Source organism: Pyxicephalus adspersus, chromosome 3 (genome assembly GCF_032062135.1).
Source record: "Pyxicephalus adspersus chromosome 3, UCB_Pads_2.0, whole genome shotgun sequence".
Taxonomy (NCBI): domain Eukaryota; kingdom Metazoa; phylum Chordata; class Amphibia; order Anura; family Pyxicephalidae; genus Pyxicephalus; species Pyxicephalus adspersus.
The window spans coordinates 95,655,741-95,682,044 of record NC_092860.1 but is presented as its reverse complement, the minus strand read 5'-3'; the positions used below and the strand labels follow the sequence as shown (position 1 = coordinate 95,682,044).

The window sequence follows — 26,304 nt, the reverse complement described above, 5'->3', positions numbered from 1 at the left end:
GGTGCATCCCATTGCATTTATGGGGGGAAAACCTTCCAAATATGTTCTTCCTATTGATAGAGTTAATGTGCAGAGTAAATATTAAAATAATATATGAGGCCTGAGGCACTGTCATGTAAGACTTGTACCAATGCAAAAAACACTATTTGGCAAGAAGTACAATTTTCTTTGTCTCAGCCACAAAGTATTCTAGCAGTGCATTTTTTTTGCAGTAGTATTGTTTTTTTTTTCTTTTGCTATTTGCTTAACCTGCATACAGCAGCAGCAGCACCCCAATCTGAATAATGCCAACTTAATTGAAAGGTTCAGGCAGCAGCCATAACATATTAAAAAGCAATATAAATGTTTTCTCTAATTTCATTCTCTTAATAAAGTTTATGAAATAAAAATAAAGTGTTCTTTAAAAAAATAATTGTACTCATTGGCCAGTTTAACAGTATAGTATGTGAGCTTTTTTATCACACTGTCTGTGTCTGAGTAGTCCATTCATTTTGAAAGGCTGCCCTAATGAATGTACATTAACATGCAGCAAACACAATGCCCTGCACACATCTAAGAATTACATTTATTTATGGGAAATGTCCTACTTGGTTCTCTGCCAGTTACCTACACCCTACCCCCTCCTCATTGGCCTCATCCTTTAAAGAATTTACCACAAGCAGCATTGCTCCCTCCAAGCACCCCAAAGCCTATACAACAGTGGAGGTCAAATGCTGCCATGCTGACCTGCATTTTTTATGACTGTGGGAGTAACATTTAACCAGAGTTTTTGTCAGCTCTTTAGGTAAAGGCTGCAGTCCACCACCTACTGAGACATAAAAAGAGCTTACACTGCTCAGCAAGATGAAGTAAACCTGGCAATGGCAGTAGCCTGTTACTTTGGGGCATTGCCACTGAATGTATCAAGAAGATGACTGCTCCCTCCAGCAATTTTGGCTCCCACAGATATCCTGCCACCTCATCTTTATTACTTTTATCACTCTTTATCACTGGATCCAAATATGAAGCAAGCAGCAGCATCCCCTTATACCTCGCAACTGTCACAATTTCTATGGTGTTGTCTTGGGAATTGAAACAAATTATCTTGCAGACTCTCACGTCCAAGAATTAATTTTAGCACCCAATGTTGATTTCTAACAGGCAAATATACTGGAGAGAGGGTAAAGTTCCCTACTTATTGCTTCTGATCATGGGACAACTTTCCTTTTTACTCACTAAGTAGGCAGTTACTGGGTATTGAAAGAGTGTCTGCACTGGGGGTCCGTTACTAAGGTTTGCACAGAGGGTTTTTTTTTTTTACTGAGGTCTGCACTGGGGGTCTGTTATTAAGATCTGAACTGGGGGGTCAGTTACTGAGGTCTGCACTGTGGGTTTGTTACTGAGGTCTGCATTAGGGGCCTGTTACTGGGGTCTGACCTGGGGGTACTGTCAGTGGGAGATTAATAGCTGAAGACCTGTAATTGTAGACTCTACCGAGGGCTCAATCGTCAAGAAGATGTCAGTGAGAGTCAGTTACTGAGTCTGGTGGATTGTCTCTGAGGGGTCTATCCCTGAAGTCTGCAATGGGGATCTGCCACTGAGGTCTGCACTTTGGGTCTTCATTTGGGGGTCTGTCACTAAGGGGGGGTCTTTCACTAAGAGGAGTCTGACACTAGGAGGTCTGTCACTAAGACTTTCCCTCTGCAACAAACTTTTGAAGGACATTGTGTATAAACTCTATGTAACTATATCGATTTAAACTGCATTCAATATTTAGTGCTGTTTAGACACTTTTCACTGAAGTTCTTGTATTATGACTTCTTGTAGCTGTCCTTCTTTATGAAAGGCTAAAGTTGGGAGGTATGCCTACTGTTGTCGCATGCCTGCTGTCCTCGTGACTGCTGGTTGGCACAAACTTTCTCTCCCTCCCCTGGCATTTTCTTCCTTAACATGTGACAGGAGATGACAAGATCTTCCTCCTCTACAATGTCAATTCTTCATAGCCAATTAAAGGGAGCAATAGTGGTCATTGCTGAAGAGAAGCACGAAGAAAATGCATTATAACATGTTTGTTATTACCCTACACACACACGGACTGTCAGCTTTTTTTAACTGCTTCAACAAATTGACAAAATGGCTGAAGGTAACACAAGCTTTCATAGGAAGGGGGCTAACACATATCAAAGCCTCCAAGTTAACTACAAACTCATGTAATGACAAGTTCAACCTTATTCCTATCAGTGACCAAAGAAGTATTAAAAATGATCAGCACTTATAAGTAAATATTTCTGCCAGTACAATTTCTGTTGAAATTTAATATCATTAGAACCAAATACAGAAAATATAATATATAGATATTACTTTCGTCTTGTACTTTTTCCAGTTACGCTTATAAACTTTTATTTTACCAGTATGGGATCTTTTAGTAAATGAAGAAAAAGTAGAACAATTATGTAGGTTAAATGTAATGTTATTGACCTAATTAGCAAATGAGCTCCCAACATAAAGAACAAGTTAACTAACATTAGTGTGTGAAGGACCTAGTTAGGAGGATGCTCATTTTCAGCTCAGCAGGAGACAAGAATAAACTAGAGTAGTAGAGCAGGCACTGCTACCGGCAGCACACACATGATACACACATGGAATTAAATTTACAACTAGCTGTCATTGCTACAACAGAGGTCATATAGACGAGTGGATGCAATCAAGAAGTTATTCCCTGTGGTATATGTATTCTATTTTATTATTTTTGGCTGTTGTCCACCTGGCTGACCTGTATTTTACCTGACCTCAGAAGTAAGTGGAACTTCATGAAAATTTTATACAAAAGTTTCAGAATAAATATTTAGATTCTTGTACAAGCCTACTTCTTACTGGTTCTCTTTAAAGTCTTCTACAAACTGAATTTATGAATAACAATAATCTCAGCCTTAGTTCTGCAGCTAAAGAGAATTTACAAAGACAGGAATACCCACGCTATAATTTCAGTTCCTTTTCTATATTATAGTTACCAATCTGCCATACTGATCATTTAAATTTACTACTTGTACTTTTGTTGATTCTGAAGAAGTATATACACCGGGAGTTCTGACTTGGCCCAGATCACTGCAGTGAACATCAAGATTTTTTATGATAAGCACATAGCTATTGATGTCAGAATTGGCGTAAGACTGCCATTATAGATATCTCTTATAAGAGGTATAAACATGCCCCTGAATCATCCAGTGTACTCTGGAACATTCATGGAGGTTTTGCAAAATCTGAGGAAGTGATAGATGCTGGAATACTGTACACATACTAAAGACCAGTCTTTCTTTAACATGGAGGAACCCTTGAAATAACCTTTAGGTCTTGGAGAACCCCCCACTATAATTACTATATCCACAGCTCACAGTACTTTATCTTGGTGGTAAGTAGGATGTCATACTACAGATAGCCAAAAGATAATTGGTATTAAAAAGCAGTATAAGGTAGAATGGAGCAGAATGTTTTAATGAGAATGCTTTCACCAGGCCAGCAAACTTAACAGCCAGGCAACAAAAATGTTCAATACGCTCAGCAGTGACAGTCCCCAAAAAGCAAGCAGGCAGGTTCTATAATGCAGAAGGTACAGGTGATGCCTCTTCTGCAATTACATACGTTTACCTGCCTGTTGGCAATTTTTTCACTGAACTCACCTTTTTTACTTCTTCTGCACTGGCATCTTCACCTGGTTCCTTTCCAGGTTTGAAATCAGAATGGTGTAACTCCTGCTTGTGTACATGGGAATTCATTCATCTCCACTGTACAAGTTTAAGAAGACTGAACAGTGAGGTAAGCTTATTGTATTGCAGAAGAGATATAGCCTGTCTCTTCTGAAATAAAGATCCCGCCTGTTCACTAATGTTATTTTTTTTAGTACAGTATAGTTGTGCTTTAACTTTTAAACATTAAAAGTCATTAATACTCAAACAAGATAAGCTGACTGAAGATGGCAGCACATTCGCTTAGGTGTGTTTCCTATAGGTAACTCATTGAGACAATTTACATACTGAAAGTAATGCTTTGATGAAACTATGCAGTTGAACAGCAAAATATGTAAAGACAAACATATGTGCAAACACATTTGTAGTTAAGGTGAAAATAAAAATCTAGGTGTTGGCTTGCTGCCCAGTGAAACTGCATTCGGCATACAGCCCAACCTCTTACCAGTTTTTTTCTGTCTCCAAGGAATGTTATAGCTGGAATTTCCAGCAGTGTGTGCCAGCTGTAAAGGCAGAAGATGAAACTGTATGACTTTGTACTTCAATTCACATGTTACCACAGTTTTGCATAAATATATTAGGCACACTAGGTCCTATTTATTAAAGTTCTCCAAGACTGATGATGGAAGATAGTCCATCAGGGAAGAATATAGCTGATCTAGGAAACCTGGAATTTCTGGCAATAGGCATTTCCTAAAAATCATTAGTTTTTTTATTAGTTGGCAATTATGTTCAATCCTGGACCAGATCCATTCCAGGTTTTCTGGATTATCAAGGTTCTCCTTTAATAGTCTATCCTCTCTTTTAGCCTTAATAAGCCAGGCCCAGTATGATCAAGGCAGACCACTGGGAATCCCATGGAACGATCTTGGGATTTGTACAAAATCATAGGAATTGCCGGGAGCTGGAATATTGTACACATGCTTTAGCCCCTAGAATTTTCATTCTGTAGAGACACCCATGCACACAATACAAAATAAAAGGGGCACCCACTATTAGATCTCCCACTTTTAGATCATAGCACCATTGTAGAACTATTTCTATTTATTATATGACCCCGTGCCAGACTAACCACACCCTCATTTCATTTGCTTTGAACTACAAACCTGTATTTTCCATGCCAAGCTGTCACAGCTTCCTAAGTTTGAATGTTGCAAGGTATAGTAAAAAGGCTGCAGACCTTATATGTTAGAGTATGGACCAATCTAAAAGTGCATCCTCCTTATTGCCATCTACATGATTCAATTTGCAGGAAAATCTGTAAAGCATAACATATCTTTCTAATTGTTCTACTATATGAACCAAGTTACTATAAAATCTCATTTACTAATAATATTACTACTTTGTTTACATATACCCCCACAAATTACTCCTCTATATATTCCATCCACTGCTTTCTCAGATTGTGAGCAGCACTGGGGAGCATGTGGAAGACCTAACATGGTTGACAATTTGCTCATTATGACCTTTTATTGCTGTAAAACTGCAGTTAAAACTCTGTAGCAGGTCAGAGATGACATATCTGCTGAATATCTGTGAAGTGGTTGCAGTCAGACATAAAGTTTACCATTCTGCAGGCCTGTGAGCTTCTTGGAGATGGAATCTGTAGCTCTAAGGAATGTGTGCTAGACAGAGACAGGTGTCTAACTTTCAACTATTTCCTTATTATTTCAAAAACATCCTACAGCTCAGTATTTGAGGCTGATTGACAAAAATGACAACTTCTTCCTATTTCACATGTATTTACCTTGCTTTGGAGCATGCTCCCTAATTCAATAAAAGAGCACAGATGGTTGACATATGTGTGTGTTGCGGTTTACTACAATGTAGGTATGTTGTGCTGCTTTCTCCAGGTGCAAGGTAAAAGTCTGAATGGTATATGTGGGCTTCAGATGCTGATCTGTTTATATATAGATAAAAAATCGTATTATCTCCTGGAGTGGTGATATAAAAAAAGGTCATTAATGACTCTGGGCTTCTCATACTTTGCTGGTGCACTGCCTTCTATGGAAGTGGTAAAGTTGAGCCCCGAATAAGCAAATGTTTTCTACATGCAAGAGGCTTGTATATTCACCCTTTAATTTCTGTGTGCTTTGTGATTTCTTCCAGATCTGTGCAGTAATTACTTCTGCACAAGAGCTTCCTGTAATAAAGACCTGTCACTGCTGTTCTCTTTCCTTATGCAGGTTGATTGGTCCAGTTTTATGCAGCTGGTATTAGGAGGACATGACGGATCACAAGCTTTGTGCAGCACAGTCTTTTACAGGTTTGTAAAGGCATCTGGCACATACAAAGTAGATCAATATCCTCTCTGGCTGTTGAGGATTATAATGCAATAAACATTTCTGTGCCTAGAGCTCAATAATTTAAGGCCTGCTCACCTTCCCTAAATGCAGCCACCCTTTATTGATTTCCTGATACTAGTAAAGTCATTTATGCCTAGCAATACTAATTTAATACTGCTGTGTGAAAGGTAACATAATCGAATAAATGTTTCTGCACAAGACTCAGGAAATACATATGGACAGTTTGCTGAGTAACTAACACTCTCGGCTTTACAGCACTAAGGTCCCAAGTTTGATTCTCAGCAATTCATGAAGTTTGTATGTTCTCCCCATGTTTGCATAGTTTTTCCCAGGGCACCATGGTTCCCCCCACATCCCAAAAACATGTAACTAGGTTAATTGGCTTCCTCTTAAAATTGGCCTTAGACTATGATGAATGACATATGACTATAGTAAGCATAGTTCTCCCCAGAGGTTTTTAGCCGGTTGCTCCGCCCAGCTGATTTGAATACCCCGCCCAGCTCTCCGCAGCTCTCATCCTCGGATGCACGGATATCAGTGAGGCTGCTCTGTGCTCTGTGTCATCCAATCAGAGGATTGCTGCAGATGAGAGGTGAGCACACACAGTTCAGCCTTCATGTGAAGGAGACACAGGCAGCCCCGCCCCCATCTCATAGTACGAGCTCTGCCTGTGAAATGTATCCACCTCTAGCTGCGTGTGAATTCTGCATCCTCACAGCTCTGTGTACAAACCTCCATATCTCCTAATATGTATGTCACAATGATCTGTAATTTTCAGGGTGTACAGGGGACTTTCATAGATACTAGTTATTACAATTTCAGCCCCCCAGCTTTAAATAATTTTAAGATATGGGGTCACAAATGTAAACAGTTATGAAAATTGAACATTGGGGTTGCTGCAACTAGGAGTCCTAAATTGAAAGTGCAAACTGGTGACCCAGGAGCCACTAACATAGCAAGGAGCATTGGGATGGGGCCCCTAAATATATACCAACCTGTCACAAATCTATACCTATGAAACTACTGTCTGCTTCTCTTCTTTGTACACCAATTTCTCTGAGGTGGGGGGTACAAAACTGAAAATATAGGTGCAAGTGGCGAGCACCTTCTCCCCTTACAATCTCATTACTACAGCATCAATAGAACATAAAACACTCTGCCCATCAAAATGGGCCTCCCTGCCGTTACACATTCCTGTCCACTTATCTAACATTCTGAACTTAAATTGGGGAATGGGGAGGTGTATGAAACCAAAAATATAGGTACAAGTGGGGAACATCTTTGACTAATATCCCCTAAAACTTCATCACTATGGCTTCATTAGAAAATTAACTCTGCCCACTGAATGTTATTGAGGTTGAGGTACAGGAAGGTTACAGTCGTGTGTAACAAGGAAGTGCATTTTGATGGACAGTTTTTTTTAATGTTGTAATAATGCCATGGTGATGAAAGGTGATCGCCACAAGTGTCTCCCACTTCCACCTATATTTTTGTTTCCCTGCACCTCTTTCTGGAGAAATTGGGGTTTGAGGTAAGATGCAGACAGATATGTGTAACAGAGCAGGCAGCACATTTTGCTAGGTAGAGATTTATGTTCTCATAATGCCATACTAATTACATATTTAAAAGGTTTAGCCACAAGTGTACCCCACTTGCACCTACAGTTTCAGTTTCCTATGCCTCCATGTGTACCTTAAAAATTTCAAGGTGGGCAGTGATGAGAGGGGGTCACTGTCTGTCTTGTCCCCATCTGATATCACATGCATGATGATATTAAAGCATCGCCACATTTTTAACATTATATTAAAGAGTTTTATTTTTTTTGTTTTTACACTTTTGTGGAGAGGACCTCTCCCCTTCAGTCTTCACTTCCATTTTGGTAAATCCACAGCCTCCTGGGATATTTGTGTCACATATCCCAAGAGGTTCTGCACTGCTCCTTGTGTGCATTCACCTTCAGAGGATTTCTTATAATGTAAAAAAGGAAGGGCCTGCTGGGCTAATTTTGTAAAAGAATCCAGTGAAAAAAAAAATGTTTTCACAAAAGTTCACTTTAACTAAATATAGACACAGGAGTACATCTGAAGTACAGCCGAATTCACACCGGCAGTAAGGTTACATTTGTCCATTCCTCATGCCAGGAACCACTGCTGCTTAAAAAACTTCTAGCTCTGAAAGAGCCCAGCACTTACCGCCTGTTACCAATCCTATGTGCCCAGCACCTACCGCCTGTTACCGATCCTAGGTGCCCAGCACTTACCGCCTGTTACCAATCCTAGGTGCCCAGCACTTACCGCCTGTTACTAATCCTAGGTACCCAGCACAGTCCAGCTGCTTTCAGAATCCCTGGGGTATTAGTAGTCATATTATCTGGCTTGGAACAGTTCTAAATAAACCCCACTAGCTTATTTAAAAAATCCTAAATGTATCCTAAAACAGTATTCTCTTTTGTATGTTTATCATTGAAAAAAAATGTTTATTTAAATTTAATTTTAATAATCACAAAAAGTGTTAATGAAATATAAGATGTTGGAGATTGTGAGTCTGTTATAAAACTAACTAAAACGAACATTTTATTTTTAGTGCTGTCAAAGTAGTCTTTTTCCCACTTAAAGATAATTTCCCTTAAAACTCATATTATGTTGATTGTTCTCCTATTTAAAATGTAATTTATGTGAATTATGAGTCCATTATGCCTCTACTTTTAGTAATGACATTTCATGAGTTCTTTTTACAAGGTAATTAAATGTGACCTTATCGTGTGGTATTTGCTGCCACCTGCTGGCTACACGCTATATTACAATAGAAATGGAAGAATTGATATGTAAGCCATATCAATACCACAGAACTGAGGGAGAGAGATCTTAGTATAGGAGTTACTTTACAATTATTTGGATAGGATTCTATTGACATATGATTGGGAAGAGACCTAAAATCTAGCATGTAACCTAAGATTTGCAATGATTTAATGCATGGTTATTTTCATGACTTAGAATTTACATATAGTTATCACACATACACATTTTATTATTTTATAGAGCAAAGAAAGACCGTGTTCATAGGAGATTTAGCCATACCATGACATTTTAGGAGAGAGCGAAGCAGGTCAGCTCAAGGTACATAGACACATGACACACTCCTGTCATGTCTAGATTTTAATTTTTTTCATAATAAAAAATATGAATTATTGAATACACAAAGTTCTAGAAATGCAAACTATACCTAAAGTATAACTCCCAACTATCACTTATTTAGAGGGACAGTCCCTCGATCCTATCCAATTCTCCCATCAAAAAATTATCCCTCAACAATCATTGAACAAAGTTTTGCCTAAGTCTTTAAATATAATTTTCAGTTTTTATATGGGGATGTTAATCTGGTGGACCGATTGTCACTTACCAAGCTTCGGCAATGTTCAAGTAGTACTGAAGCTATTAAAGCTAGCTTGTTTAAGGTGACAGACCTCTATATATTATACTGTATATATGTTTAACATCCCTAAGGCTGGGTTTACACTGACATTTTTAAAAATGCATGTAAACGTTCCTACTGTGTTTCTTTGTGTTTTATGTGTTTTACTGGCATTTTAAAGCTTGTCTTTAAAACGCTGGAAAATGTCTACGCTGTGTTTTACCGTGTTTTCTTTTCAAGTGCTTATAAATGCAGAAAAACGAGAGGAAACTGCCCCAATTGAAATCAATTAAAGTGTTTAACTGTGTTTTCCCACGTTTTTCAGCGCTTTCCCTCGTTGCAAGCAACGTTATAAAGAACGCTCATAAATGTGCCTCAAGGAAACGTCCTGGTGTAAATTAGCCTATTAGAATGCATAGCAATTTCAAACATGGGCTCCAACTGGAGATACTTGGTGCTTTACAGACCTCTCAGAGACTGCTCAAAGTTTTGCAAATGCTTTGTAAAAGCTGTATGTCAGAAACAGAATAATTCACAAGACCACTTAGGCAGAAGCTCAGGGCTGAGCGGTGCTTTCTGACCTTTATAACTTTCAGATCTTCAGGGAACCCCCTACTATAATTGCTATATCTATATAGATATGGTGGTGTATCTCTATATCTGTGGTGGTGAGTGGGAAGATTGCCTCTTTCATTGCTGGTCAGTAAGAAGGCCAAAATAGCCAAAAAGATTATTGTTCACTGCTCCCCTGTGAAACTCTGGAGGATCCCTAGTTGAGAAACACTGTCTGCCTATGGTTCCAGCTTTATGCTTAAGCAGTAAAACAGAAGCAAAATGTATACATTTTCACCTGCCTTCTACATGACAAGTGGGAAGGTACTTGTAGGCAGTTTCAGTCTGAAAGGATGGACCATATCAACACAGATGAATGGAGTATCTCTGTGCCTTTTGCAATCCTTATCATTGTTAAAGTCCTTATCATTGTGAAAGAGTTTGGGGTAAAGGGGTGTAAGGCTGATACTTTCTTTAGGATTCCATTTTGCTGTAATCAGTCTTTGCATTCTCTATACACTGCCCTAATACAAGTTGAACACAGTCCTAGACGGGATACTTTTTATAAAAGCAAGTCTAATTCCAAATAGTGAAGATGTGACACATTATAGAGACATACAGAACAAGGTTTGGTAAGGCAGTGATAGGGAAAGATCAGCCGAGGGGAGATCACAAGAAATACTGGTAACTAGTTATTTGGCAGCTTGCCTTTTTTCTGGGTTCAGGTCCTGGTTTTTATATTTTACTCACACAGTAACATTTCTGTATTCACTAATTTCAGTAAACATTTTATACATCTTGGGTATACCAACACCTTTTAATACATGTTTACACCAAGACAGTAAATCTATGTAAAATGTCTGCAAATGTTTACTACAAAAGTTCTACAGGAGTTGTGAGATCATGATATGCGGTAACCTTATATTTATATCAAACTATAATGAATAAGAAGCATCAACCTCTGCAGACTCGTATGTGGGCAAGTGGAAACCACATTGAGCTGGACTATATTTACATTGAAGGATAACTGCAATTTAAGACAAAATGTAGTTATCCTATCAAATGACCTTTTTACTATAGTAAACCTCTGTGAAATAGAAGCTTTACGCTTTACTGCCTCGCTTAAAGAGCACTGGGCACCAATATGCCCCATCGTTCCTTCTGCAAACCACTACTTCTACAAGTCACTACAGGGCATGGTAGTGGAACTCTAAAGGGGGCCAAAGACACTGACAACTCTGAAAGTGTTTCAGCAAACTTTAAAGGGCTTTACCTGGAATATTATGCATTTGGTATAAGAAAGGATCCAGACAAAATAGTCTTTTTAATTGAAATAGCATGTAATTGTAAGTTTACCAAAATGTGATTTTGCTTTATTGCCATTTAACTAATTTTTGTTCTTTTTTTTATTTTTCATCATGCAGGTCTCTACTCTTCTCATATATATATATGGCTTATACACTAGAGATGTTCAGAGACACCTGTTTTGTTGTCCCAATATTCAGAACGTCTTGAGGTTATGAACTATGTGTATCTGTACTGGAAATTATTCCTCCTGTGATATGACTGACTGTTCCTAAACTTCAAGACTTCAAAGCTTACATGACTAGTGGAGCTTAGTAACCCAGAAATATTTCTCAAGAGCATGCAGAATATAAACTGCTATACCAACTGTTCCACGCCTACTCCCGTTTTTCAATCTGTTAAAACAAGGGATACAAAGTATCTTCTTCTTTTTCCTCTCTTAGTACTGTGTGCTTGATTGATATCATAGCTAATTCTTTGTTATAAGAAACAGAAAAACTAAAAAAATATAGTTAAAATACTTTGGGAATCTTTTTTTCACTCATCAGATATATTTAAAAAAAGGCAAATGTTTAACTCCACACTACAGGGTCAGTTTATAACACAGAGCAGATATTGCTCTGTATATAAATTTACTCCCTGGTGTACTCAATAGCATTACTGAATTCAAATTCCATACAGACACATTTCATTTCATCAGACAGGAAATTTAAAATGGAACTAAAATCCCACTTTGAAAATTGTCACTAGGACAGGTGTGTATTGCAGAAAGAGACAGGTGATAAGTATTTTTACCTGCCTGAATGCTGTCCAGCTGTCAAAGTTTGCTAAGCTGCACATGCCTAGCTCAAAGTTTGTTGCGACACATCTTGGTTTCCCTTACCAGTGCCAGGCCTAAATGTGGGTGTGCAGGATTTAAGTCATGCCATCCCGACAAATCAAGATGGTCAAAGATCGAAATGCAAAAGAGAATAAGGAAAAAGATGATGGCGCCCATGACAGAACGCTGCAAATATATAAACACTTTCCAAAAATTATTTTTTTTAAAGACCCTACTAGTACAGTAGTTGCTAGTAAATCCAAGCCAAAATATATTTAATTCCTAATTGACTGCTTTGGGCTGATGAAACAGTGCTTCTGCTGGACTGAAATAAGAGGAAATAATGTCTGCCCATTTGTTTTTGCTGAACAATAGTATGTCTTTACCTCTCCACAACCAGGAGGAGGTGTGTTGCAGTCCAAGGGAGAACCGGCAATGTTGATTGTACTTCTTGGGATAACACTTTTGAATGCACAGGACACAGGAAAACGGAATTTAACAGGATGGACAGCTATTTTTTTGGCCATTATAGAAGAGATAAAACAAAATGATTTCAATGATATATGTAGCAATAGAGAAGTAATTAAAATATGTCCCATGGGCAATAACAACAAAATCAAGTTATTAGAAATCATCTGTAGTCCTGGAGAAGATGCATACATGTCAGCCCCAACTTACACTGATAAATCATGCCTTTTCTGTATAGTGAATTTGTTTTCCATAGGGAATCTGTACGAAAGATAGACAGCAGATGTTTTTTTTCTGTCTGAGATGCAGACTGACAGCTACCACATCACATCTTTTTATCCCAGAAGCTAGGCTGCAAGTGTTATCATGGCAAACAACCTGCAGCCACAGAGCTTGGGTGACTTAAAGATGACATTTTTAATATTGGATAAACCAACATACAGATAAGCGTATCCTCCTCCTTCAAAGTTTTATGGTTATTACCAGAGTGAAGTTATGTTTTTTTAACTCAAACGTAATAAACTAATATTAAGTGATAACATAATACTGCTTACTCATATTGCATTGTGGCAACATAAGATTTCATTGAGTCATAGGAGTTCAGATGGTAAATAAGTTTATGGGTAATTGGGCAATCAGTAGGAATGAATCCTAGCCACGGCGCTCATCAGTTCCATTTGTCATATTGCAAGTGTTAGTTTATTATTAACAAACCTTTCAGTGGGACAGCAATATTTAGATGTCAATAAAATAATTGAAGACAATGACTGAAGATGTTCATTGTTGACTATATATAATCATTTGAGCTTTGTAAACAAGAGCATTATGTGAAACATACGTGAAAATAAATGAAATGGGTGGAAATGTAAGCTGCAGGTAAGCCGATCTGACTATGGCAATGAAAAAATCTGTTCTGTAGGGACAAGTGACTGGCTGTAGTATGTATGCACAACTGAAGCCCCTTCCGTAATCCATTTGCAGGTATGTATGCCACATTGTGTGCATGCATATAGCACTAGTGTGGAGCCGGCATTGGAGTAAAATGGGTGAAAAAAACAACTATTGTTGAGATTAGGCTGGTGTCACAAAAAGCCAGCAATGAAAACTTAAAGTATAACTAAAAGAAAATGATTTTTAAGATTTGGATGGAGTGTAAAAGGGTTGAAAAAAACTTACAGGTTTTATTGCAACAGGTTTTATTGCTGCCTGTATCCATAAAAAAGAAGTAAGGGGATCTTCCAATGGGGGGCTTATTCCTGAGACAACTGTCTAAATGTCGCCATAGACTGCTCACCATGCACAAAGCCAGTGTAAATGATCCATATCTCCCAGATATCAATAATTTATCTGGTTACCATCATGCACCTATTAGCCATTTCTGTTCTTTGCCAGATTGATGCCCCCCATGCTTTGACCACCAATAGTGGAGAAAGCTCCTCCTGTTGAGTTACAATACTGGTGGTGAGAGCGAAAGGGAACGGCATTGATCAGGCAAAGGACAGAACTTTTATTAGTCTCGTTAATTCCTGATTAAAGGAAAATCTCATTAATAAGACACATGACATAAAAAATATAGCTGCTTTCATTTTCTGATTTCAATGCTGACCAATGAGTTTCAATACTTAATAAATTGCTTGTAGATAACAAGTTCTAATTTTTATTCTGCCTTAGACTATAGGGGTTAGTAAGTTAAAAACCTTTGAAACCAAACACAGCCAGGTAACTAGCATGTTTCAGGAGGAGATCAGCAATGCCATACTTGATTTGTTAGATTTTAGTAAAACACTGCAAATTTTATTTTGTATTTTCATACTCAGCCACTATGCAGTGCTCAAGCATAAAGCCCACCCTATACACAACAAAAATTGCCCAGCTTGTGTTAACAAATTATCCAATCTCCAGTAATGTTCTCAACAAATGGATCACTCTGCAGTTTTGTATTGGTACCCTTCTGAGCTGATTGACATTCACAATACATTTACCCAGAGCATCAAAGAGCCCAGGGTATCAAAGAAATGCCCCTATGGCATTGGCCATCAGGCTTTCCTGCACTTACAGGAGAATGTTGCAGAGAGTGGCGCTACTAATTTATAGGTTGTTGCCTTCTACAGAGTTCATATACAATCCTACATGACACAAATAAGAGGAATTTGAAAAATGGTATGTACAAATGTATGAGAAAAAGAGGAGGGCTTAACCTCCGTAGCGGTTCATTTCTTTCCGGTTTTATATGTCTAAAAGCGGTACACTGTTTTTCATGAAAATTTATTTTACAGTATAATATAATAGTATGAGTATAATAAAGTTTCAAAACACAAAATCATGTGAAAATAATAAATTCAATAAATTAAAAAATCTATGTATTGTTTTTTTTTTTTTAAATACATATTATACTCATACTATTATATATACTGTAAAATAAATGTTCTTGAAAACAATGTACTGGTTTTACACATATAAATCCAGTGTATTGCATTCGGAACAGTTATTTTGTATTGAATGCAATACAATAGCATTTTGAATTTCCCGCCCCACCGGCACCGACATCACCAGGAAGACAGTGTTTCTCAACCTTTTTTAAGGGAACCCCATGAAACAACTTTCATGTCTTCAGGGAAACCCTGCTTTAGTTACTATTTTCACAATTCACAGTATATTAGCGTGGTGGTAAATTGGGAGAATGGAACCTTTAGTGCTGACCATTGGGAAGATTGTCACCCTTACAGATAGCCAGAAAGATCATTGGTGTCACTTAACCTGACCTAGGAGGTACAACTGCTTAATTTTAAAGGAACCCCTAGCAAACTCTGAAGGAACCCTAGGATTCCATGGAACTCTGGTTAAGAAACACTGGTTTCGGAGATTAATTCAATGAAAATATAGTGATCAGTTATCATTTTGATTGATTGCAAAGATGTGATACTAAAGGATTGATCAAGCAATAAATTATGTGTTGTAGTACAATAGATTGATTTTCAATTGATGGTCCACATTTATATCAAACAAGCTGATCAATTTAAAAAATGTGTCAAATATGGTGAAAATATGTATAACTAGTTAAAAGCTAAGCTTTTCCCCTTGCATTAGAGGCAGAGGAAATCCCAGCAAAGCCTAATCATGTATATAAAGCAATCTGTCACAAGTGTAGCTTTTTATCAGCTTGTCAGCTGGCTTTCCTTCAGTGATGGCCAACTAAACTCACTTGCTAATTTCAATAAGTAAACATTAGCGTGGTATGAAAGGCGACTTCACTCTAATGACCTTGCAGCAGTAAAGTCAAAAACAAAAAAGAGGCTAGCCCTGGTATTATATCTTACTGTATATTTACATTTAAAAAAATAACTGGCACAAAATAGAACCAACAAATTTCTTACATGAACATGCCATGTTTCTCCTGTTTTATGATGACCATTATATTGTGTAATGTGGTTTAAAGAGCAAGGCTACATACACATGTCAGATGATTCTCGTTTGATAATCGCTTTAGGGCTGATATCGGACAAGAATCTGGCATGTGTACAGTGCTCGTCGTTCATGGATGTGTGCTGGCAGGTCTACGAAAAGCAATCGTAATGAAAGTGAAGGGGAGAGAGAGCAGCGGGGTGTCGATCCATCATTCTCCTTCCTCCCCTCCCCATAGAGCAGAACAGCGCTGTAAGTACAGCTCTTGTTCATCTATTGTTCAGTATTTTGTCGTTGGAAAGGTTCATGAAGGATCCTTTCCAATGACAATTATTGCACGTGTGTACACAGACTAACTCCACCAAACCAGTCATTTAACATTTGGTTGAGCACCAGAATGTTTAATCAGCCATTGGCAGATCTCCTCTGGGAATCCAGTTACTCCTTATTAGTTTGTGTCCCCTGCACCTTCCCCAGGGTTCATATTAAAGCTGATACTTTGATGTAGCTGGTTATCCCCATTGTGGATGACTGATCAGGGGACATGGCACTGTTAGCAAACATTGTAATGGCCATAGAAGATGCATAGAACTGATAATTCTTGTAGGAATAACGTCATTGGTGTCCATTAGGGATATTAAAAATTAGAACTACATTTACCACCATTCATTCCAGTAACTACACAAAACTGAAATAGGAGGTTTGCTTGGAACTCAAACCATTGGGAATATACAATAGTACCCTCTAATGAGCAATGGAGCAGTAACCAATACCAACTATTCAGCAATCCGTTTTTCAAGTATGCACACACTATATAAAAGCTAATTTCTGTTGGTTCTCATGGGTTACAGCATAAACGTTTAGACATTGACAAATTCCATTTTTTTGCTTGAATGAGTCTAAGATCCCTTTTCCACTCAAGTAGAGGCAAGGAAAATAACTTACCTGCACCAAAAAGGAGGTGGAGTGGATAAGTAACATAAAATGACTGCATCACCTTCAGTGGGCCTGGTGCCTGTTTTTTTTTTAAATTCTCTCTCTTAAAGCAATTGTCTGATACTGAATGATATCAGGCACAGCTAAAGACCTATATGCTAATGAACCTTCAGCTATGGGTATCCTAACCTAGATACCTGGTATACTGAGATGGTCCTCATGGGAAGAGAACCCAATGTTTCTTGTAGTTTAGTGTCTACTATTGTCAATGTCAATGTTTGGTGTCTACTATTATGAAAATGTAGTATTCAAAAATCTTCTGTGAATTCTGGGTGATGAATTTAGCTAAAGCTTTAAAACCGCATAGTGTGCCTGAAAATGTTCGCAATTTTGCCACAAAAAAGTAAATTTGAATACAGAGATCCCTTATAGTGCTCCAACTACATGATTAGTCATGCACGAGAAAAGATAGGAGACAGAAAAAGAAGACAGAAATATTCTTTTTTTAATGTTAAAGTGAAAAATACAGCAAATCAAATAGTGGAAAAATGAAAATGTGCAGAAAGAGCTAAGAACATTCAGAATCTGCCTCTAGTGTATACAAGGATGTAACCAGTGAATTGGGGGATAAAATCTAAAAATTAAAAAAGGCCTGTTGGGGCAGCCAATTTAATGCATGAAAAATCACATCTGTACTAATATTATCAGTGCAGTGTACAGCAACACACACCATGAGTTGTTATGTACTATTGTACAGGTGCAATACCATCTAATGTACATCAGCGTTGGAGAGCCATTCTAAATGAGTGGCACCACAGTGCAATGTACCCTGTTAGTGTAACTTATCTTGTGCATTGTTTGCTGCATAGATGGAAAGCCAGCTTAAAGTTTGGACCAGGCTGTCATTTGATTTTTTACAGTTTTTACCAAGTTAAGACATTTACAGCCCAGACTTCACAGTGAAAACAGAGATTTTTTTTGTCACTTCCTGGTAATTATATGTTAAAATTAATTGCCTAAAATAATTATAATGAGAATAGTAATAAAGCAGCAAACAAGTAATAAACAGACTTAAAGGTTTTAGTAAATCAAACTAAGGGACCCTTTATCAAGTCACCAGAGGCTGAGAGTTCAGCGGGGTCAATTACAGTTTTGGGTAATTAGACCATTAGTTTCCAGTTACTTAAAAGCCACCTCTTATATATACAGTTTAGGAACGTGCTATCTAAGTACAGAACACATACTTTTAATAATTAGTGTGTGATGAAATAAGATAGCCTAACTAACCATCCAACTGGCTCCAAAAGGACACGCTTACTTGCTAGCATTACTAGAGTTACTCTGAGGACAGTAATCTGCAATCTACAAACTAGGAAAGTTTTCTACTGGGACTGTAAATTCAAGAAGCTGTAGTGCCAAAGCTGGGATAGGCACTTTATTGCTGATTACCTTCCTTTTTTCTTAAATGGACCCTAAACGTTACTGCAAGAAGGTTTAAACATAACCATATCTCAATGATGTGAGACACATATAAATTATACATTGTTAAAAAAAAAAACATAGATACCAGAAAAAACACTAGTTTTTCTGGCAGAGCTTATACTTTTATAATATGGTGACTAAAAAAGAAATTATATTTTATTTTTGGCACTTGATAATACAGACACAAAGACCCGCATAACAAAATTAGCTTTTTTTTTGCAATTTAAAAAAATCTGTTTAATTTTATGTGTACATGGATTATATTGGACAATGTCGCTGGTTCATCTTGCTAATAATACTCCACATACAGATTATTTTTTTAAAGGTATGGAGGTAAGGATGTTAGACTATAAAAATAAAGCTTTATTTCTCTGTCTTTTCACTTTATTTCTCTGTCTTTTTTTAAGAAATAAATAAAAAAAAAATATATATATATATATATATATATATATATATATATATATATATACATTTTTCTACTGTATTCTTTAGTTTTGAGGTGAGCAGGTTACATTCTTGTAACTAGGGCAGTATCTCTGATTACAGAAAAAGATGGCAGAATAAAAAATAAATGACACAAAGAAAACGACAAACATTTAAAAAATGGTATACGAAAGCAGCAAAAATGCCTGAGACCAACAAACATATACTGCTAATATCTCAGGCTTGAAGTTTTCAGAACTGCAAAGCATCCTCCACTATGAGGGTATATACTTACTATTTCATAGACTTAATAAAATATGGATTTAAATGTCACTTGCACAAATCACATGAAAAAAGTAGTACAAGATGGATCTTTATGGTAGAAAACCTATATTTCAGAAAAACCAGCATATAGGTATTGTAAGACATTCATTTTGTGTGCCAGGTCTACGTCAAAGTGACTTTTTAAGTAAAACAAAAATTAAAAACAAACAGCTAGTAAAAGATGAGTAATAATACTTACTAGTCTCTCCTATGTAATATCTGAATATTCTTTTTTTAAAGGGTGATACCCGTCAAAGAATTTTCATCATCCAACTAAGTTCAATGCTTGTATCCCCAACTTCACCTGCTGGCACCTGACTACATACAGCTCTACAGGAAAAAAAGTAGTGATGTATTGGCCAGTACAATTAACAACAGCATGCAGAAGGGAAGTCAGACACCAGGAAATGTCAGATGCTGAAGATTTTTGGTCACTGTAAGTGTACGATAAAAAAGATTATAAGTACCTATGCTTGTGATTGCTAAATATTATTACTCTTCTATTACACAATGGCTGTTTTTTTATTTTTTCTATTGTTTTTTTATTTTTTTTTTACAGATACTTTAAAGGGATTCTCTAGTCAGTAAAAAGCAATAATATATTTAATGTTTCATAACCAAAAATAAAAGCATTTAATATTTAACACATATATTGTGTTAAAATAAAGTGTAAATAGTGGAAAATCTAGGGAAATAATTAGGATTGTAATCAGGTGCTTTGTGCAAAAAACAAGGATTCTACTTTGTAAACACCATTTGTCATATTTCGATCAATCTAAATGGATTTATACAGGTAAAAACCCCTTCCAATTATTAAAAAAAAACATTATAATACTAGGCCCAAAAGTACTTAGTGCTTATAACTGGTGTAGATTACATAAAAAAGATGGGAAAAGGTTTGATTGCATTTTACAGATGTGATACCATCTCTCTTGACTATAAAAAGCTACCAGTCAGTATATTCCAGATCCTAAATCATTCTTCATTGTTAAAATCTAACAAGGAAGAAAGTTGTCTAAGTGGGAACAGATGACTGCCTATTATATACATGACTCATATACCATACGTAGGTTTAGTTCACGTAGCAAAATAATAAATATATAAAACATTTACTAAGCCATCAATTAGCATAGGCATCGATCAACATTTGCTTTGATTATGTATTCTGTTGTACAGCTACACTTTAATTGTGAACTTTAACTGTTTTCTAGTCTAAGCTACAAAACTCTATTATGAGCTATGACTATTTTATGTAATATTTAAATTAATTCTTCAATTAATTCATGTTTGAATTCATTCTAATACAATTATGTGCTGTAAACTTTAGCTATAAATGTGAACAGTGTGCTGTGTGTCCATGTAATAAGTGTTTCCACTGATCAATACAATATACAGTATATGAAGTGACCCAACACTTTTCCTTTCTGTTATTTCTCACCACATACTTTGTATACAACATCTCCCAATCATTTTAAGATAAATAGGTACAAAACCCATTCTTTTGCTACGATTCTTTGCCTACCTAGAGCACTTTTCAATTTCTACACTATCATCCTTTTTCAGTTATGGACCATCTTTAATGCAGACTACCCTTTACAGCAGTCACACAAGTTAAAAGGAAAAAAATAAAAAAATAAAAAAACAAATATACTGGGGAACTGGGACAATAAAGGTATGTACTAATGTACAACAGCATTGTATGTAGTGAATAGGATTGTATTATACTATAAAGCATAAACACTATTGTCCTGATTACTTAATAGTATACAACTGTAGGCATCTGTTTGGGGCTTTTTATTTTGATAGCTACTGCGCTGAAGTTTTAACCATAGGTAAACCTGTGTGCAACTTGTTTTTAGAGGAGCTAAGTGATTTGGACCCAGTTTAAAAAATGCTACAATGTTATATTATTAAGTATACTCAGGACACATAGTATGTCAGGTCACCCACCACTGCAAACTATTCTACTCCTTTACAAATAAAAACATATTTCCAAAATGAAAACTATTCTTCACCAACTTCTGGTTTCCACACCTGGGCTGCCACACCAGCTTTCTTTGCAGAAAATTTTGGCCTCGGAGGAGCGATCAGTGTTGCTATTGGTGATTCTTGTCTAGGCTGCATGGAATAGCCCATAGAGTAGGTTTCATTAGATGGTGTGAAGGCACTTGACTGATAAGAAGGCTGCGTGTTGTAGACTGGCTGAGAATTTTCAGGTGCTGGTATGAAGTTACTACTAGGAGCAGTATTCACTGGCTTATTAAACTTAGCTTGTTTGGTAGAGGAGTTAAAGTCTGCCTTAACGTTTTTCTTTGTGGCATCAGTATCGGAGGCAGTGTCAGATGGTGACTGAAAGGTGAACAAAGATGCGTTAAGTTGATATGGTTGGTGTTTCATAACTTCTAGGGCACTGAGTGTTTTAGTGGGCTTTTTCTTGGCAGCCGAAGATCCTATTTTGGAAACAGATTTATTTGCTGCAAGAGGATAAAGTGGTGATTGTATTGGATTATATGCTAATGGAGGAGGTGCTCGAACATTGGATGAATATTTCCAAGATGGTGGTAAAGATGGGGTTGGAGAGAGTGTTCGAGCTGCTTTTTCTTGCACTGTGGATGAATCTACCACATACTTTTCCATTCGGGATTGTCTCCTTGCAAATAGCTCTGCTCCTTTACCCCTCAAGGCTGGCATTTCATAGGCTGTTCCAGCAGCAGATGTTCCTGATGGAGTTGTAGGTGTTTTCGGTGTATACAGTTGGTTTGCTGCTGGAGCTGTTTCAGGAGGGCCTCTCAAGGGACCTGATAAATTAAGAGAAGTTGGGGGATTGTAAGAATTATGTGTCGGTTGTGCAACAATAGCTTCAACATGGGCACTTTGAGGAGGATATTGACTTGAAAACACTTGTGGTGCTGGAGCAGAAGTTGGGGGGTTGTAAAAATTATGTGTTGGTTGTGCAACATTAGCTTCAACATGGGCACTTTGAGGGGGATATTGACTTGAAAACACTTGTGGTGCTGGGGCAGAAGTTGGGGGATTGTAAGAATTTTGTTTTGGTTGTGCAACATTAGCTTCAACATGAGCACTTTGAGGAGGATATTGACTTGAAAACACTTGTGGTGCTGGAGCAACAGATGGAGGTGCCCATACTGGGGCAGCAGTTGGGGGGTTGTAAGAATTATAATTTGGTTGTGCAACATTGGTAGCAGTTGGAGGTGCCCATACTGGTGAAGTTGGAATTGCAGTAGGAGACTTAACCATTGGTTTTGGGGCAACAGGTGGAGGTGTTTTTTGCTTGCCAGCATGGGCTTGCATAAAATTACACGCCTCTGCTCCTAGGCTGAGGTAGTCTTCTTCGGGTCCAGACTCATTACCAGTGCCACGTTTGCCTTCTCTGGTTTGAACAAGAGACAGAAGCTCAGGATTTGGGCTTAATTTAGGTTGTTCTTTAAAAGTGAACATAGGTTTTGTGCTTCTTCGTTTTGCTTCTTGTAAAATTCCTGTCTTGTTGGCTGGAACTGAGATCCGTTCATCCCTTGAAGCTATTTGTTCTGTTGAAAATGATGGAGTCCATACAGCTGCCTGGGTTTTGGCAGATACTGGTGAGGACACTTGAAACCTTGGCTCAGGAGGTGGGGTAACTGATGAGTAAGGGGGTGGTGCAGGCACATCCGACATTGGACTTGCTATATTTCTAGTGGGAGAAAATGGTATTGCTGCCCTATTCTGTGATCCACCAAAGGGTTTTGGGGTTCTGTTTGATGAAGATTGAAATGAAGGGATTGCCTCCTGTGCAGCAAAACCATTCTGTACCCCTGTTTGACTGTTGCTTACCTCAATGTAACTTTTACTCACGCAGCTCTGCATTTTTATGCTCTGCTGTTTCTGGGTCTGAAGGGAAACAGTATTATTTACATTCTCTGTGACAGTCACTTTCTCTTCTACACTATGCTTTCGGACTTCTTCTTGCTCTGCTGTTATTTGATCCATTCTCTGCTTCCTTCTTGCAAACATGAGGACCCCTTTACCTTTGGTCTCTGGAAGTTCTTCCATTGCGTCACCACTAATAAGTTTCTTTTCAACCTCTACAAGTCCAGTATCCCAGTCAAATGTCACAATTTGCGTGTTGTTTTCAGGGTCTGAAAATAATTCGTCATCTAGATCTGACTCACTTGCCCCATAAAATGTAACATCAAAAGTATTCTCTTTATTCTCTTCGTCTTCGTTATCGTCTTCGTCGTCTACCTGCCTTTCAAGCTCACCAGTACCGTAACTTGTCAAAGTAAATTTCCTGGCCCTTTGACGACGCTTCTTAAACATCAACACCCCCTTGGAATTGGGGTTTGGGGCAGCTGTCAGCAGTAAGGCAATACTTTTACATTTGGACTTGGCTTCTTTAACTTGCTTTTCAGATAGGCTTTCACTGCGCCTAAGTCCTAAAAAAAAAGGAAAAAAGACAAAAATTATGATATTTGTGATACCAGAAATTTTACATTATACATTTCTGTGTATAGACTTACTTCCTGAAAAAATCAATTGCACTAAACTGAATGCAACTCAGTTGACGGGATTTAGTTAAATTAGGCAATGGTAGATACTATGGGCACAGAAAAAATCTGGTGCTTCAGTGATAGATGGGCATAACAAAAACTGGGAGTTCCTAGAGTGGGTGCTACTGAAGAACATAGTTTATCATTCTATTTTCTGGCATATTTTAGGATCAATCTTTCGAAATGTATTCATCGATCACAGCTAATTAATATGCATCTTGTGTCACTGACTGCAGGTCTTGCTCTGATTAATATCTAAATTGTTAAGTAATAGTACCGAGGCCCACCAGCAGAATATACTTTATTATTATGTATCCTTATCCCCAGCATGGATACCAGTACATTTTTCCATCACATTTATCATTAGTATTTTCTACACACTTTCACTGCATGAACGATTATGTTTTGGAGATGCATGTGTGCATTGTTACGTCTGAAAGGCTATTTTCTGAGAAAGCACATAGCCAGGGCTGCCTATTACTAGGTTTATATTTAGATAAATACATTTCATAATCTTTTACAATGTTATCTGGAGCACTTAATGTAAGTTTTTTTTCACATGACTGATATAATTATTAGTAGTGATAAGTAAGTTTTGTTCTCTTGAAGTTTAAATGTAACTTGAAGAAGAGTTCTATTTTAAATGAACAATGAAGCTTACTCGAAGAGAAAAGTGTGATCAGGGTTTCTCTACATTATACCATGGCAAATATAGCTATACTTTGTGTGTAACATCATTAAAACATATCCTTCCTGATCATTCATTTAATTTGTTGGAAAGAAATTTGAGGAGAATATAGGTTGTCATAAAAAAAGAGATACTTTTGTTTTATCTGTGTAAAATGGGGAATCCTCATTGTAAAAAAGCCCCACACCTCTTGGTGTCAACTGTCACCAGGCCGGAAGTGAAGTTTAATATCCTCAGTGGCAATAAAATGGGACAGTGGTTATACCCTTTCCAACTACCTATTGGACAGATTAATTGTTTACTCTAGTTAGTCTCACTGACTGCTGTCACAAGCAAAGAAAGTGAAAAAAAATTCTCATCACTACCTGACAATCTATTTATGGTGCACTATTTCCACCACTAGGCACCCATTAATGTTTTGAAAGAGGTGACAGGTGGTTACAGGTGAAAAGGTCTTACTAATAATACAATACTGAACCACAACACCTGCTAACACCTGCCTGGGAAAAAGGACACTCCAATAGATCTAATTCTTTTCAGTATTAATGTCAGGGCTTTGAAGCTAACATTTTGTGAGCAAAGATAGGAGAGGAAACCGCTTTGTCAACTTACTGCAAAAGCTTTGTCAACTTATTATGAATAAGCTCTTATAAACAGAATAATAAAGACTTGCTGGAGAGTCCCTTACCCACTGTATTCTAAATAATAAAAATTGTTTTCCAATTTTACAACCTGATCTCATCAAAACTTCAAATAGCCGATTTTAGATAGAATTGACAAAACTCATCATAACACCTTGTAGTTTAGGCAAGGGTCAGCATACAGATCACATTAGTTTGCCCTGCATTCTAGGTGTCAATTTTTTGGGCAGGTGTACTGAGGACAGAGCACTTATGAGTTTATACTCACAAGAAACATGTTTCCTGATCTAATCCCTAGGAATGCAGTGATGATACTGGCAATATGAGCACACTGTCTAGGAGAGAGACAGCCATGGTGTATGGAGCATATCCATCTAAATCAAGGGAATAATGTATGTGGACCACCAGCATATCAAGGCTTCTTTGGGGAAGGAGCAGTCAGGCAGGCCCCCTTGACAAGTTTATGTCAGAGGTGTCTGTGGTGTGGTTACCTTGCTTCACTTTAAGATATTTATATTTAGAGACTTTACAAACTTTTGCATTTGATTAAGCCTATGTGCCCTACCACCTTCTAAATCTATAGTGTCTATTACCTCTTTAAATGTATTCACTTATTACAAATATTTAAATTATTGTTGGGTGTTTGGATAGGTATTTTTTGCTTTACACCCTGAGATTCTGTCATTTATTTTATTGGTTTTCCACCTGTAGCACCATGTACTTATAGGCAGCAAATTCTTTCTGCCGTCATCATTAATGATTCTCAAGTACTAGTTAGAAAAGCCTTAAGCTTTCCTTTCTTCTAAGTTTAGCTACTTTGATACCATAGTCAGTTTTGTTTGTCCTTTGTAACACATGTACTTGTATAGCATCCAGATTACACTGTAAAAACATTTTCACCTAACAGACACATTAGATATTTTTAGTCAAAGTGCCTGAGTGTGAGTGTCACCAATCCAGAAGATGAGCTGGACAGCATGAGTTGAATTCTTGCCTTTGCTTTGGGGCTAGTTCCTTACTTATAGCAGCCTTACCTCAGATCTGCATTCCAGAACTGCCTCTCCTTATGACAGAGTTTATGTGACAACTTCCAACAGCTGATTAGATAAACAGTCACACAGACTAAGCTTCAAGTGGACACCAAAAAAATGCAGTATCCCTTTGTCATCCCAAGAAACAACTTTGAAAAAAAAAATATTTTATTCTGCTCTTCACAGTTTTTACAACAAGCAACATTGCAGAGTTAAGCTGCGTACACACGGCAAATTTTTCTCGCC

General features: G+C 37.4%; 1 protein-coding gene and 1 long non-coding RNA gene across 6 annotated transcripts in view; one reads left to right on the top strand and one right to left on the bottom strand.

The window, feature by feature from the left end:
• The window catches only part of SYNPO2 (synaptopodin 2), a 112,619-nt gene that overhangs the window by 1,522 nt on the left and 84,793 nt on the right, over positions 1 to 26,304 (bottom strand). Inside the window, exon 4 of one of the 3 annotated variants that reach the window (XM_072405771.1) lies at positions 21,171 to 23,584. In XM_072405771.1, coding sequence (XP_072261872.1) covers positions 21,171 to 23,584 — 2,414 coding nt within the window. Of the gene's footprint in view, positions 1 to 17,404; positions 23,585 to 26,304 lie in introns of those variants that run through there. The other 2 variants (XM_072405772.1, XM_072405773.1) reach the window with 2 other exon arrangements.
• The window catches only part of LOC140326820 (uncharacterized), a 135,557-nt gene that overhangs the window by 37,590 nt on the left and 71,663 nt on the right, over positions 1 to 26,304 (top strand). For 2 of the 3 annotated variants that reach the window (XR_011919927.1, XR_011919929.1), the window contains exon 1: positions 19,463 to 19,587. The exons of the other annotated variant lie outside the window; for it this stretch is intronic. This is a non-coding gene — a long non-coding RNA (uncharacterized lncRNA). Of the gene's footprint in view, positions 1 to 19,462; positions 19,588 to 26,304 lie in introns of those variants that run through there. 3 annotated transcript variants of the gene reach the window in all.